Source organism: Culex pipiens, chromosome 3 (genome assembly GCF_016801865.2).
Source record: "Culex pipiens pallens isolate TS chromosome 3, TS_CPP_V2, whole genome shotgun sequence".
In the NCBI taxonomy this organism is placed as follows: domain Eukaryota; kingdom Metazoa; phylum Arthropoda; class Insecta; order Diptera; family Culicidae; genus Culex; species Culex pipiens.
In genome coordinates, this window is record NC_068939.1 from 74,802,209 (window position 1) to 74,818,615 (window position 16,407).

At 35.9% G+C, this 16,407-nt stretch overlaps 1 protein-coding gene across 3 annotated transcripts in view; it reads left to right on the forward strand.

Moving 5' to 3' along the window:
* Positions 1 to 16,407, forward strand: part of LOC120422431 (LON peptidase N-terminal domain and RING finger protein 2) — a 118,559-nt gene that overhangs the window by 86,080 nt on the left and 16,072 nt on the right. For all 3 annotated transcript variants that reach the window (XM_052709600.1, XM_052709602.1, XM_052709601.1), the window contains exon 3: positions 9,763 to 9,881. In XM_052709600.1, the coding sequence (XP_052565560.1) occupies positions 9,763 to 9,881 (119 nt within the window). The remainder of the gene's footprint in view (positions 1 to 9,762; positions 9,882 to 16,407) is intronic.

The following is a 16,407-nucleotide window of genomic DNA, read 5'->3' on the forward strand; positions in this document are numbered from 1 at the left end:
CTTTTGTCCATGTCCCAACCCTTATCAGCGTGCCATCATCAATAAATAAATCATTATCCTCCGTCATCACGGGGGAAATTTAGGAAGTCTAGCCAAGCCGATTTGGTGTTTGAGTTGGAAATTACAACCCCCAAATCATTCATCACCCAAAACCAATAACCACCCCCACGGTACAAAATTTTGCATACATACAACTTTTTGTTTTCCACCCCCACTTTTTGTTTGCCGAAGAGCATAGTGTTAATGGATCGATAAGTCGAAAAACCCGGATGAATATTTAACGAGCGCTAGTCAACCCCGTTACTCTTCTGCTGTAAAGATTACGTAATCTGCAAAAAGCTTTCCAAGAAACTAAACTTTGCTGGTGGCAACACTTTTTGCGAGCGGGGGAGTAGCTCCTTTTCGGCAACAATACATTTTCGATGAACTGTGTCGAGCTGCGTCGAGACCAAGTCGACTGATTAGCAACTTTGCTGGAAACATGTGTTTGTTAGTGAAGTTTTGTTATGAGCAGTTCGAAGGAAATTCAAATAATTTGTTTTTCTTTCTCTATAACAATCTCGTTGCTCGTTTCTCATTAATCTCTTTTATTCTTCTTTGATTTTTTATTTCTTATGGCTCGTCTTCCTTCTCTCATCTCTCATCTCTCATCTCTCATCTCTTATCTCTCATCTCTCATCTCTCATCTCTCATCTCTCATTTCTCATCTCTCATCTCTCATCTCTCATCTCTCATCTCTCATCTCTCATCTCTCATCTCTCATCTCTCATCTCTCATCTCTCATCTCTCATCTCTCATCTCTCATCTCTCATCTCTCATCTCTCATCTCTCATCTCTCATCTCTCATCTCTCATCTCTCATCTCTCATCTCTCATCTCTCATCTCTCATCTCTCATCTCTCATCTCTCATCTTTCATCTCTCATCTCTCAAACATCCAGTAATGTCGAGCGAATTTCACAAATTTCGCATGTCAAATTAAAACAGCTCGTCAAACAGCGAATAAAAATAAAAGTCTTGTCCCAAATGTAAAAAAAAGTTCCACTTGCGTCGTGACTGACAGCTAGCACGACACAAATAAAAGTGCATCCACTTTTCTTTATCACTCCACCTGTTTGTGCAACCTTGAAAAATTCACTATCAGTCAACACCTCCTCCTTATCAGTCACCCACCACGGACAGAAACAGCTGTCCACACGATTCGCTGCAGTTTTCTGTTGCATCGTGCTGCACATTTATCAGCTCCGTTTTTTTCTTTTTCAAGTTGTTTCGTTTCACGTTTTAGCAATAAATCCACCCTCACTACTTAGAGTGAGAAAGGAATATAAAGGACAAATTTCGAAAAAAAGAGAATTTATGGAGTTAGAAAAGGTTTCATAAAACTAAAAATAGATAAAAATTAAACAGTAAAAAACAACCGGTAAAACAAAGCAACAAAAATACAGACTAGTTCATTCCCAAATCATCATGACTCTAACTTTTAGCTCAAAAATTCCCCAAAAATCTGGCCACTTGTTTACTCCTGCGTGCGAATGACTCACCGGCGGCGCACACACTTCAACCTGTTATCAGCTTCACGCAAACCTTTGTGTAAGTTCCACAGTAAAAGTGGCCAAATGACTGCCTCCAACTGATAAGACCCCCCCCACCGTTTTATTTTGTTTTATTCCGCCTGTCAAGAAGCTAATCACAGTTGGCCGAGAGTACAACACCACCAGCACCACCAAGCCGGATGGGGCAAATAACTCAAGAGCGGGCTACTTTGTTGGGTTAGGTCGGGATCATCACCGCAGTCGTCGGTCTAAGCAAGCTATGGACTTTTCTACTGTCAACAACAACAACAACAATGCATTGTTGGTTGCTTAGATGTTTGCTTGAACTGTTTGAACCTCTCCGAGCGGTGTCATCGAGTGAGCTAGGACCTGACTGTGTGGAGTGGTCCGATGTCGTTGAAAAGTCCTGCAAGGTGCAATGACACGACAGCAGTAGGGTGTTGCTAGTTTGACAGGCAGTTTGTTTTGGGTTTCGTTTGGTAGTGTTGGTGAGCGCAGAGTAGATAGTGACAGCTCGTTAAAATGAAGGTTGAGCTTGTCGAGCAATCGGGGTTCCGCCGTACTGGGTCTACCGTGTCTAGACAGTTTCCTTCTTTTTTACGCTCATTATTTGTTGTTGTTGGGAGATTGCGCGCGTGAAATGGGTTGAAGTTGATGGGAAGCTTTTTAGCGTGTAGCGTTTTTATGGTACTGAGGATGGGTGTTAAAAGTTGAAGAGGGGTTGGATACATTTTTAGCAACTTTTGGAGGGTGATTCCACGAGCATGGAGGAGGATGAGTGTTAATTTTCGTAGGTCAATGTGACTTTTTAGTGGTGGGAGTGTCACGTCGCCCGAGGTGAATAATATTCATTATGGCCAGACACTGAACTAAGGATGTTATTATTGTCTGATGATGGCGGTAACAAATTCACTTTGTTTGAAATCTTTCTGGATGAATCATTGCTTTGAATATAATCATTTTTTTTCCAAATGGATCAAATATTTTTGTTTGATTAATGTTAAGTTTTTTTTTCAATTTTTGTAACTTTGCATTTTTAAAAGAGTGTAACAAAGTTGTAGAGCAGAAAAATACACAAAACATTAAATACATAAGGTGCTTGGGTGCTTCATGCAATATCATAATAAATTTATTTTTAAATTTAAGATTTTGACCATTTTGACCAGTTTTTCGAAGAGTCCACTGCTAGAACGCAATCAATGTACTAAATGTACCTTTGATGTTTTGTTTTTCTTTTAAAAAATTTCGCAAATCGACTTTTCAGGGGGCAAATAAAATATTTTGTCGAAAAACCTTAAAAAATTCAATTTAAAACTCGTTTCCCAGCGTTTAGAATCATTTTTAGCATGTTTGAGATAATTTAAAAATCCTTGGAATTTTTGAAAATTTTTGATGTCTAAGTTTTTTTTTCGCTAAAATTTTTAATTTCGTCAAATCTTTCATTTTTTAAAAATTATTGATTGCAAAACTACTGAACTAGTGTAAAATGCATTTTAATACACTTTTTTCCATTCGAATGCTGAAACTATGGCTTGTTATTTCGACCCCGCCTGAGCCGAGGGACAAAAACTTTGAAAAATATTAGTATCGGCCTAATAGTATCATTCTATAGTGTGAAAACCGAGCAAAAACTTTAAAAAGTGACAGGCATGAAAGCATGAAAACATGAAAAACATGAAAAAATTAGATATGCAATAGGTAGTAGAGTAAGCCAAAAACTGAACAAGATAAATGCAAATTTAAGTACTAAATACGAAACAAGACAAATAAAACAAATACAAAACAAGACAAGTTATGTTTTTCGTAGAATAAAAGTTGCTCAAAATGACCTCCTGAACACAGGAAAAATACAAATTTTCGAAAAAAATGTGCATTAGAGGGTTAACCCTCTACAACCTAACCCCGCCTTTAGACGGGCTTCGATCTATAAAATCGCCAAAAATCAATTTTCCAACCGATTTTTGATCTTAAAAAAGCATTGGAAAGAAGAACTCTTAAAATTTTAGAAAATTTCAGGGTTGGAATTTTAACTTGTTTTATCTGACTTTGCCAATGTTTTTAAAAATGTAATTTTTGTAGGGGTTAACTTTGGCTGTATTTTTTACTCTCATTTCCTGTATTTTCAGTAAAAAGAAGTATGCAGTAATTTTTAAAATGCCCCAGATATGCCTCAACGCATTTTTTTGCAATTCAAATGATGATGGTGCCATTCTATTGGAGAAAATGTGTAAACATGCAAACAATTGAAAAAGTAACCGTTAAAACGTAATAAAATTAGATAGGCAAAATGTAATTATATAAGGTGGTAGAATAGGCCAAGTAATACCAAAAACAAACATAAGCTGAACAAGGTAAATGCAAATAAAAATATTAAAAATAAAACAAGAAAGAAATAAAACAAGAGAAGTAAAGTTTTTCGTAAAATAAAAGTTGCTCAAAATGACCTCCTGAACACGGGAAAAATAAATATTTTCGAAAAAAAAATTGGGCAGTAGAGGGTTAAATTGAAAAACATCTGAAAGTTGATTCTTTCAATTGAAATACACTTTTATTTATTAGTTCAGAATTAATCAAAAGAATCAAACAGTTTTATCGAAAATGTTGTTTATAACCAAATATTTTATTATTATTTTATTGTTAGAACTTTCAAACATTTTGATTATTTTGATTTATTTTGATATTTTGCCTGGTTTCTGTAAAATTCTAAAGTTTTTGAAATGTTGAAAAAAAAAGTAAATTGTCAGCCAATGTTTACTGATTTTATTCAGCATTTGAAAATATGTTTTTTTTTAATTGGAACCCAAGCAATAATATTAAAATTTTATGATCAGCTTACAATAAGAAATCATTTTCAAAATCAGTTATTTACTAGCGCAAAAAAAAACATATTTCATCAATACCAATTTGAGTAATCGGGTACACTTTCTTTCTCTGTTATCGAATTTTCTTTTTATAATTTTTGATAACAGAATGAGTTATTTTTCGAACAAATCTTTGTTACTATTTTGTGCTATTACACCGCAAAAAACACCTCAAATGGTAAAATCGCATGCAAAAGTATGCACATCACCTTCGTGAGCAAAAGCATGTAATATTGTATGAGAAAACGTGTACACAAAAAGCATGTACAAAAGAATTATAAATAAATTTTGCACACCCCAAAAATAGCATCAATCTGGTGAGAGTCATATCCAGATCACCAATTCGGCGCCCCAACCGTCTCGGCTATTTCACCGTCTGGTAAAAACTGTGTTCAACTCCGATGTAGCAGTAGGTTTCCCGTACGTCATATACTGAATTAACTGTATACAATGTATGGAGTATTTTTGGGGTGGTCAAAATTAATTTATTTTTCTATTGTACATGCTTTTTGTGTACACGTTTTCTCATACAATATTACATGCTTTTGCTCACAAAGGTGATTTGCATGCTTTTGCATGCGATTTTACACAGAAATTTTTTACTGTGTATAACAGCTAATCTGGGTGTTTTGACAACAAATTAAGACTTCCTGACAAACAATCGCAGAACTTGAACTATCCCAGTTATTTCCACCTGCTCGGGAAGGGGTAATTTTGGTCTCTAATCACGAATCCGCGGTCCATTTTTCGAAATCTTGTGACAGAGGGGCGGTACGACCCCTTTCATTTTTTTTGTTTTTGTTGTATTCTTCAAAATTTTACAAAAAAGTTTTTTTTAAGTTATGATTTTTGACCATTTTTTTTAACCCCTAAAACTCAATCAAGAGCTTTTGAGTTTTGGATTTTTTTCGAAAATGTTGCTGATTTTACATAATAATTACCCTTTGGATGATATTCACAGGTAAAAAAGTAGTAATCCAGCTGCGTGTAAAACGCCTGGGTGTAAAATAAATATTTCATTATTTTATGCAATTTTATGTAATTTTACACCCTGAAATATGTAGCCCATCAGTATGGGAAACCTACTTGACCGAAATGTCAAGCTCATATATGCGTGTATCCTAACAGCTCTTCATCGGACTGATGGCCGAGTGGGCTAAGGCGCCAGTCCTTACTGTTGGTGCTGGGTATGAATCCCGTCGGTTGCAACTTTTTTTTTGTGTTTGCAAAAATTGTACATGCAGTGTGTAATATTAAGTGTTTATTTTGACGAAGGTGATGTGCATGCTTTTGCATGCGATTTTACCATCGGATTTTTTGCTGTGTTTGTGACTTGAGCATCGCTATAATCAGATATTTTTTCTAAAAAAATATGTTTATGATGAGCGGCAGTTTGTGGAATGTATTTTTTATTTGTGAAAAATCCTCTCATACTCTTTGGAAAAATATTTTTAATTGTTGAAATCACGACTTAAATAGGGTATTGTTGAAATCACGACTCAATAGGGTCAAATAATATGATTTAACCAACCAGAGCCAACCGGAGCTTTTGCACACTGATTTTTGTTCTAGACATTTGAGTATCTTCAAAACTACGGGAACTATCGATATAATTTTTTATCCATCCTTTAAGCTACGATTTCCATAAAGATTCCCAAAAAAAATCAAATTATTTCAGGAATGGGTCTGTAAGTTCAACAATATTAGAATAAGAAGACAACTACTTTCTTGGTTGCTGTCTATTTTTAAGGCACACATATACGGAAACGGCTAAACTTAAAGGTGGTTCCAAAAAGAAGGGTTACAGTGAAGACTCAATTATCCCAAAGCCCTGGCAAAATTACACTTCGGATAATCGAATCACGATTTTTTTTTTCTTCGTCTCATTTTTGATTATTCAACTATAGTATGACACTTAAACTACTCTGAAGCTGTTAAGAATTTTTAAATCCAAGATGGCAGCCAAAATGGCAAAGATGAAATATTGAAAAAATGCATTTTTTACTTTTACAGGTAATCAATTATTCAAATTTGACTAAAATTGGGTAGTAGAATTTGATGTTAAAAGAAAGAAAATAATAAAAATACGAAACACATATGTTTTGTTCGTGATTCGATTATTCGAAGTCCCGTTTAAACCGGGATAATCGAACTTCGGATAAACGATACTTCGGATAATCGAGACTTCGGATAACCGAGTCTGGACTGAAGTTCTACTTGTATGAAAACCATTATTTTTTTGCTTGTTTTGATAATATAAACAGTTCCATCACATTTAGGTTAAAACAGATTTCGAGTGCTGAGACGATGTGTATTTACAAAATAAGAGTTACTGAACACAATTTTTTTATTTAGAAAATTGCCTCTCCCGAAGAACCAAAAAAATAAATTTATGATTCGCTAATACATTCCACAGCCTTATGCAAATTCCGAGCCCACAAATTTCCATTGTCTTGAATTCGAAGCAAATCTTCGAGCTTAGTCGCAGAGAAACGCAAAAAAATCGTTCACGATTTAATGCAACCAACGCGCTCAAAGAAGTATGCAAATACGCGTCTCGCACATAAACTTTTCCCCCCTGAAAAAAAATCCTTCACAGCAGCCACGTGAACCGAATTTTCCCATGAAGAAAGCTTTTTCCAAGACAAAATATACACCAAAGAAAAAGTTCGTTTGCTCTGGTAAACCAAGCAAAGAAAATGCTGCTGCTACTGCGCCGTCAGAATAATGTAAACTCATACTTTGAACACACATGCAAAGTGTGTGTGTTGTGGATGTGTTTCTGTGTATTGTGTATACTCTAAATTTCACAAAAAAAGGATTCACGTGAAGCTCGCCGGATCTAGAGAGCTGAGCTGAATTCGATACACAAATATCGTATGCTCAATCATGCCCAAGGTGGGATGGAGAAAAAGCTTTGCATGAACAAATGGAAAGCTCTTCAAACGCAACATGTTTTTGTCTTTTATCTTTCGTTCCGGGAACGGTACGACGTTGTTAAAATGAGATAAAAGAACCAGAAAAAAGGAATCTTTTTTGTTCCAAGAAATAATCACTTTGATTTGAAATTATCGTTTGCGGTATGTATTTATGAAATTGCATCAAAAATTAAATTCACGCAAAAGCATTCCTTAAACAAACTAATCTCACATTCAAAGCTTATCGCTAACCCAAACATTTGCACACAATCCCGCAATAGCCCGCCATTCCGATTTCCCAGGACAGTAATATCATTTATGGCTTTATTGTGCCGCTCCAAAGGTGCAACCCAATGTTGACACCATTCGCGACATAGATAAAGGCACCCCCACTATTCGCGCTAGATTGCGTGACGTGTGGAAATTTACAGCCCACGTGTGTTTCTGGGTGGCACCAAAATCTAGGCCAAACGCACACGTGTGGCATGCCAAGCCAGGGCCATTTGTTTTACGATTCCCTGAGGCTGTGCTAGAGCAATCAAAACCATAGCAAAAATTCTATAATTATAGAATTTATTAGAATTTTCAAGAAAATAATGTTAAAAAAAACATTAGAAATTCAAAAATTCAGCGAGGTTAAAATTAATAATGAAAAAAAAAATTGTAAAAATAAACGCTTCGCTAAGAGTCGATGATTTAAGCGGATTGTAGACTGGACTTCACCATGTGTTGTGATGATTGTCTAAGCCCAAGTTAAGGCGGTCATCCAAAATACACTTTACTACTTATGTGAAAATGTCCCAGAAATCCAGTAAAAATAATCACTTGCACCGCAAAAATCATCTAAGCTCCATTTAACCCCAATTCCACTATAAAAGAATTTTCGGCCGTTTACAAATGTTAGGTCAGATTATAAAATCTGAAAATATTTTTATCGTAAAGATCAGACAATTTCACATAAGAAAGACGATTTGCACTAGATAGTTTTTTCCGATACAAATATTTTCAGATTTTTTAAATCTGACCTAACATTTGAAATGGGCCAAAAATGCTTTTATTGCGGAATTAGGGTTAAATGGACTCTAGATGATTTTTGCGGGGAAAGTGGTTATTTTTACTGTATTTCTGGGACATGTTTACATAAGTTAAGTGCATTTTGAATGGCCGCATAAAGCATGCGCTCTAAATACAGACCGATTTGAAAAAAATGTGAAAAATTGGGAATTGGGACAAAATGGACCCTTTGCCATTTCGTGTGGTGGATGAAATCATTACCAATCGATTTCGCTGATTTTTTTACATAAGAAACACTATTTTTCATACCAGGGAACCAGCCGCGTTCAATTATCTCCACGGTATCCCCAAGTAAGTTTCGCCTGGAGTTGGACGGTATTTGGGAAGGTATGCGTGAGTATCGTTTCTTTTCAATTCTTTTAATCTTTTGAAATAATTAAAATCTATCATTTTTGATAAAAATCAAATGTTTAAATTGATTCCATTCATCGCCGATTCCAAATCAATCACATTTTAAAAGCTTTCCATTCTTGCTCAATCATCTCCACTACCCCTTACAAAACCACTGTCAACTGTAATAGTACACCATTTACCCACCCTTCGTAACGATCGTGTCATTATCCACGACCAACCCATCATCACCAATCCCGGTCGTGGTGCTCATCGGTCGGTAAATTAAAACCAATTTCCGCGTCAACTTCGACTACGAAACACTATCATTTCTTCCCTTTTGCACTTGGCGACGGTGACAACGCTGCTGTGAACGCGGGGTGTTGTTTGCAAATCTAATGGAATAATTAGCCTCAATTTGTAGTTCCACTCCGCCTCCTCCTTCTTCCCTTTCAAAGGCCATGGCGTCATACCAGTTATCATACCGGGCAAACAGTCTCGGGGCGAGATAACCATTTCCGCTTCTTGGTACACCGGCGTTACCTTCGTGGCATGAATGCATAAGTGGCCTATTGAAGTTTACTCTTTTCTCTAACCCATTCAACTTCATGTAAGACAACGCTTTAAAACTCGCTGAAGTTAGCTGTGGCATTACCACTGCAGTTGGCGCACTTTAAGCGCTCTTTGCGACGCATTTTGTAACCATAGAACAGATTTGTTTAAATTTTGATACGGTGTCCAAATGTGTCGTGAAGACTACTTAAAGTGCGCCAACTGCAATGGTAACGACACAGCGAATTTTTGCGACTACCTTAGCGATTGGATGAAAAATGGTTTATGAAACCAACTGTAAGTTGACGTTAGAAATATAGTACATTTTTGCGTTTAGATCTGCCGTGGAAAAGAAATACACAGACTGGCTATCACCACGGGGAGTGAAAAAGACAATATTTGCGCTATCATATTTCCACCCTCCAACCCCCTAACCGCGTAATAATTGCAACATTTCCCTTCTTCTCTCCTTGCAGCACCAAACAGCTACAAAGGTCTGCTGCTGCGGGCCGAGGTCCTGTACCGACTACAGCACTACCAAAGCGCACTGGCCGACGCCGACAGTGCCCTGAAGAGCCGGCCCACGTCCCACAAGGTCAGTACTAAGTAGTATTAAAGAAAAATGATATCTATTTGCAGTCAAGTCCTTGACATCTCGCTAATTACAGCAGCGTGCCCGCCTGAATGTATGCAACATTCTAAAAAGAGCAACTTTTACCCCAATGAAATAATTACAACTAACTGGTGACGGCCTTTCTCCTTAAGGTGCCGGCCACTCAATTACTTTGTTGTATAACAGCACCATTCGTAACGCCTGGCAGTAGTAACTGGTTTCTCCCTTTTTTTCAAGGCTGATGTGCACGGCACCAGCGCCGGAGAGCCTTGTAGTAATCATTATAATTGTTGCCACCACAACGAATCAACTAGACTAGAAAGAAACTGGCACCGTGTATGGTAATGACTTTGCTGGAAATTTGTATTTTTAAATTTTGAAATTACAAGCTTTTATCTCAACAACGCTGAAAAAGTCTCGAAACCAGGCGGTTGAGTTACCATTGCAATTTGCGCACTTTGAGTGCGCATTGCGTTTTAAAGTGTGCAAACTGCTATGGTAACGCCACAGCTAAAAAAAGTGACGAAACATCAAGATTCAATTTCAATTTAAAAAAAGCCTCGAAAATAGGTTGTTGAGTTACCCTCGCAATTTGCACACTTCCATTGCTCTTTGCGTTACAGTTGAAATATTTCATAAAGAGCGTTTAAAGTGTGCAAACTACTATGGCAACGTCACAGCTAACTCTAGTGAGTTTAAAAAAGTCTCTAAAATATGCAGTCGCATAACCATTGTAGTTTGCGCACTTCACCCGCTCTATATGACACATTTAGAAGTGACAGCAAATCTTAGTGATTCAATAAAATCGCGATAAAAAAGGCAAGTCACCCCCACCGAATGGTACCACCTTTTTCCCAGCAAAGTACCGTTAGTCTCTAGAGATTTCCGCCTTTCGACGCCCGGGACCAGTGTTAGACTAGACCATTACAGACTCTCTGTGTGGAGGTGGGTAGGGTGGCAAAAACTTGTTTGCGTAGGAATCTAGAGGAGACTACGACGACGACGACGACGAAAGTGTCGCCGCATTAATCGTCTGGATTACGGCTTAGTAGCACTGACTAGATTGTGAAATGTTCTTGCTGGTGACTCAGAAGAGATAGCACTGAGGCGATGAATTAGTTGGGTGAATCATATGATTTGTGTTGTTTTTGCAATTTTATACTATTTTTTTTAAATTTCTTAATGAAGTTCACTGACTTTTATTTCAAAAAATTAAATCGAGGTATTTCTCTTACTTAGAAAACTTGTCAAAAGAATTTATTTCGGAAAAAAATGAAACATTTTATCAAGATTTTTTAGAATTTACTAACGGAAACATAAAAAACTCGCTAAAACTAGCTGTTGCGTTACCATCGCAATTTGCACACTTTCAATGCACTTTATGACACATTTTAATACCAGAAATTCAGGGAATCATGCCCCAAAACATCTATCATATTATACGTTTTCGAATGGTATTGGAAAATCTCTTGAATGAGGAAAACTTTTTGAAGTTCTGGCAACCCTGGCAAAAGTTATGATTACTTACAGCAATTTTGCTATTCTTGTCGAAGCTTTAATCGTTAATTTAGGTGAATAATACTTCCGGAATTATCATTATTTTAATTGTTAATTTTTATTTATAAAAAAAAAGATTTTCAATAAGTCAGATATTTTGAAAATCTGGCAATCCTTTTCTAAGATAAAAATACTTAAGCGTGGTTTATTGAACTTTTCTAATCTATTTCTAACTAATCTACAACATTACCTTACAGTCAATAGAATGGGTGTCACAAAGTGAGTTGTTTTAATTCAATACCCAATTCCAAATACATTATCATGCCATCTGAAAAACCATCGGTACCATCTGGTTCTATCGTCTCAACTTTCAAAGGAACCTGCTTATGCATGCACCGCATTAGCGCACTTCCTCATCTTTTATTCGAACATCTTTACCAGGTTATCCAATTCTGCCAGATCAGAAGCTTCATAGGTCAGGAATATTCTCACTGACACTGTGCAAAAAAAATTACCTTTGTTTGAATTTCAATAAATGCTTGAAGATTGTTCAACCAATATGTCTAGGCTTTTCTCAAAAAGTCACCTTTTCACGTCCAAATCAAATCCCACTTCCCACATGTGAGCACGTCGAAACGTGGCTTCCTGGCCTACGTCAAAGTTTTGCTCTCCACATCCCTCTTCGTCTGCGCTGTTCAAACGTGCCAAAACGTGACAAACCGAAAACGTGGCCTCGAAGAATCGCAGAATCGTCTTCCTTTGGTGACATAACACACTCGCACGGCTCTCAATCGCAACCGAATGGGCGATGATTTGAAAAGCCTCACGCCTTCAGCGTGGTCAAATACGTAGCTTTCCGGAAAATTCGTTGACGTTTTCCCTCTTTCGAAAGAAAGACACGCCAGAGTGACTCTTGCGACGGTGGCACATCCATATTTGATGGGTGGGTGGTTTTTTTTCTCGATGAGCAATCGCATGCAAACTAACAGAACGGAGGAATCAATTGTAAGTTGTAACCCTTAGCTACTCAAAGTTGGAAGAGGAATATTGGAAATTGGAAAGAGCATTTCTAATTTGCTAAATGATCTTAAAAATATATATAATGTCGATTTTTGATGATTTTTTGTTTGACATATTTCATGCAATTTCTGAATAGTATGCACGAAATCCTATCCTCCATAGGGACCATTCATAAACTACGTGAACGCTTTTCTGAAAATTGTAGAAGTTTCAAAAATGAAGAGTTTAAAAAAAAGTTAGCTAATATCCAAAGAAGACCTTTTTTTTCATCATAAACCTTTTTAAAATGTTAGTCTCAAATTTTAATATTTGGACACTATTTTTAACAGAAATTGGAAATGGGATCACCAGCCCAGAATATAGAACTTGTTTTCAAAGCCGCGCTTCACAAGCCTCTGTATGGGAAAAAATCGAAAAAAAGTTTTTGAAAACCCTATTTTATACGGTTCTATCCAATTATTCCAAATGTGAGGTTATCACTGGAAACTTGATGCTCTACAACTTTGTCGAACATACCAAAGCTGTAAAACGAGGTCTTAAAAAGTTATAAGCGACGAAACAATTTAATTTTCGAGAGAAAAAACATTGTTTCGCCAGCATCAGGCTCCGGTATCGATAGGTTAATCCTAACAAATTTCGCTTAAAATTAGCACAGATGCTTACATTAACCCATAAATAGCTATCCGCTCGTAGAGCAGGGGTTCATTTTTTTCTGGGCACTCTATCCTGCAAATGAAAATGAAAAATTCTAAAAAAAGGAAATAAAAAAAATATTTTTTGTTCCTGTTTTTTCCTATTTTTTATAGGCGTAAGACAAATCAAAAATTCCACCAAATAGGCTGATTTCCAAGGTTGTTAATCGATAAAATTATCGTCGCTTATATTTTCGTCGAACGATAACGATAATGATTAATTTTCGAAATATGCATTATAAATATCAAACGAAGCAAAATTTTGCATGCCTTTAAACCTTATTGAAGTTTTATTTTTGAAAATTCCAAATATTTTCACAAAATTCCGTATATTTTCAAAAATACTCAAATTTTTGAAATTTTATCGGTATAGAACGCATTATATGCTTTTATTTCGGTGTTTTATTTAAGTAATTTTTGAAAATTTTAAATTTTTTTTAAAAAAACTATAAAAAATTACAAAAGTAAAATATGAAAATTTTGGTACTTTCGAAAAAATATGGTATTCTTTGAAAATTTCGTTTTTTTCCAAAAAAGACTCCAATAATTAAAAAATGCAAAACAATTTCATCTTCGTTTGATACCAATATTGCAAATGTTGAAAATTTTAGTATTTTCGAAAAAAATACATTTTTTTGTATAAAAGTTTTGGTATTAAAAAAAATGGTGAAAAGCATAAAAATTTTTACTTCGTTTGATATCCATATTGAAAATATTCTAAAGTTGAGTATTTTCCAAAAAAAATGGTATTTGTGAAAATTTTAATTTTCAACAAAAAAAACGGTGAAAAGTAAAATGCATCAAAAATTTTGCTTCGCATATTCGCAAATTAATTTTTTTTGTTTTTTTTTTTTTTGCAATAATATGGTATTTTGTGATACTCTTTTTGTTTTTTTTTACAAAAAAAACTCTTATAAAGTGAAAACGCATTCAAAATTTCGCGTTTGATACCCATATTGCAAATTATGATAATTTTCAAATAATTTTAGTATTTTCGAAAAAAATACGGTATTTCGTTAACAATTTTGAGTTTTATACTTTGAAACTTACTAAATTTTCAAAAAATAAATTCTTAGTAAAAACATTGAAAATTGAAAGATTTTAAAAAAGAGTTATCGTTCTGTATCGGCGACAAGATTATCGCCGATAGAATTGTCGAAATGACGATAACGATAGAATTATCCTTATCGCTATCGAGCCTCGATAATGTTATCGTTAACAACTTTGCTGATTTTTAATAGTCAAATCAAAACAATAATGAAATGAAAAAAATGGCTAAGGGTTAATATAAGCAACATCGCAAACCAATCGTTCGCGAAGGAGAATACTCCTTTAGTCAACAAAATTCTGACGTGTCCGTGCCATCTTGTCGCATATTGCCACATTTGCATGTTTGACCTTGAATAAACAAACAGCAAGCAATGTAAACAATAACAAACACTTCGATTTTGCCGATTAGTCTATGCATTTTCCCAAAATTTTAATGATTTCGCACATTTTTATAGGGGACGTGAATGCCAGAGTGTCAAACTGCATCTGTCAAAAAATTCCAATTACATTTTGTCGCAATTGTAGGCTGTGGCAAAATAGCAAGCTGTGACAAAATATCATATGTTCGGAACAACTTTTTGTATGACAAGTGTCAAAATTGCACGGATTTTTTCAGCTTTTATAAGACTTCTCATGATCAAAATCATATTTTGAGGATCTGTGAATTCAATTCTTAACTCAATTTGGCTGAAAATGCATCTGCGTCAGGACTGAACCATTATGACGATTTGAAATCGTGGCAATAACCACCGACCGTTGGCGGCAGCATGAATTTATGGGCAAAAGTTATGAGCATAATTTATTGATACATTTCATCTTCCTCGGGCCTCCTCCGACCACGGCGGTGTGACAAACGGTGTTGTGGGCCGTGAGTTCTGCTTTTTTTGCATGATAAAGTAAACGTGTAAAGGGTGATTCATCATCCATCGCACGATTTGGCAATGATTCAATTTGTCGGAATTGACTGATTGTTTAGGGTAAAATGTAGTTCGTAGGTTATACCAACTTTCAATAATTTGATAATCTTTTAATATTTTCAAATAAATTTGTTGAATCAGTAATCGCCTTTCAAACCGATTTAAGATTAATCACCATCGATTGCTCTTCAAACTATTCCCAAGATTGAAGAAGAATGACGAGCAATTACATCATACTTGTCAAACGATTAATCACATGTCCTTCCACAAGACATCAAGTCGAATCATTCATCAACTAATTTAACAGCAGCAATCTTACAGTTTCGAAGCAAAAAAATGACACAATTTATTCTACCTCGTGCCAAATGTCCACAGTATGTGGTTTTCCAAAGCATCAAAATCTCTCTCTCGCACACACGAAATATTTTGCACCCTCGTCAGCAGGAATGCGGACTGTCATTAATCTCAACTAGCGGGGACTAGACTCACGCCAAGCCGGCCGGTTTGACCACAGAAAGCACGCACATGTAGAGAGAGCGAGGGACAGTTTGGTCTCCAAAACGGTTGCGATAAATTTTCACCTCGACTAACCCAGACCAACCACCGTGCGTCTCCATGGGGTGGCTAGTCGTTTTGGTGTGATCTGGAAGTCGGTTAAGGAAGATCAATTGGATTTTCCGAAAACGAGTTTGTATAGCTTGTTCCGAGCGATGTGGCGGATTTGTTGGGGATTTTTCGTGTTTGAGCGATTTGTAGTAGTGGAAAACTTTGTGTTTCAGATTTTTCAGGCAGTTGCTGGAAGCAAATAACTGAGTTATTATTTCAATTTCCAAACATTCATTATAACGCATTTTTGAAATATTAGTTCCAAAGCAAAAAAAATCATTTGTCATGAAAATTTTAGCACAATTTTTTTAATTGATTCATTTATAAAGATTGAAAATATGGCCTTAAGTTGCTGAGATATTGACATTAGAAAATAGAGGCTTTTGCATGAGACTTTAAAAACTGGAATTTTCCTGTTTGTTTTCTTTTATCCACTGTATCCCAGCAACCCAAGATCTAATCTGCAATGTTTCTTAGTCAAATTTTAGGGAACTTTCTCAACTTTTCGAAAAAACATATTTTTAGAAACTCATGGGCACTATTGTAAAAGATGAAAAACTGCAATCTTACACCCAAAACTGGCAGCGCTAGTCCGAGAGAATGATGGTCTCGAGTCGAGAGAATAGTGGTACCATTCACGGACGCAGAGAACACAGCTCGAGATGGGCGATAGAACTATTCTCTCGAGGTTCATTTGCAAAAAAAGTTCATCTGTCAAACAAAAAA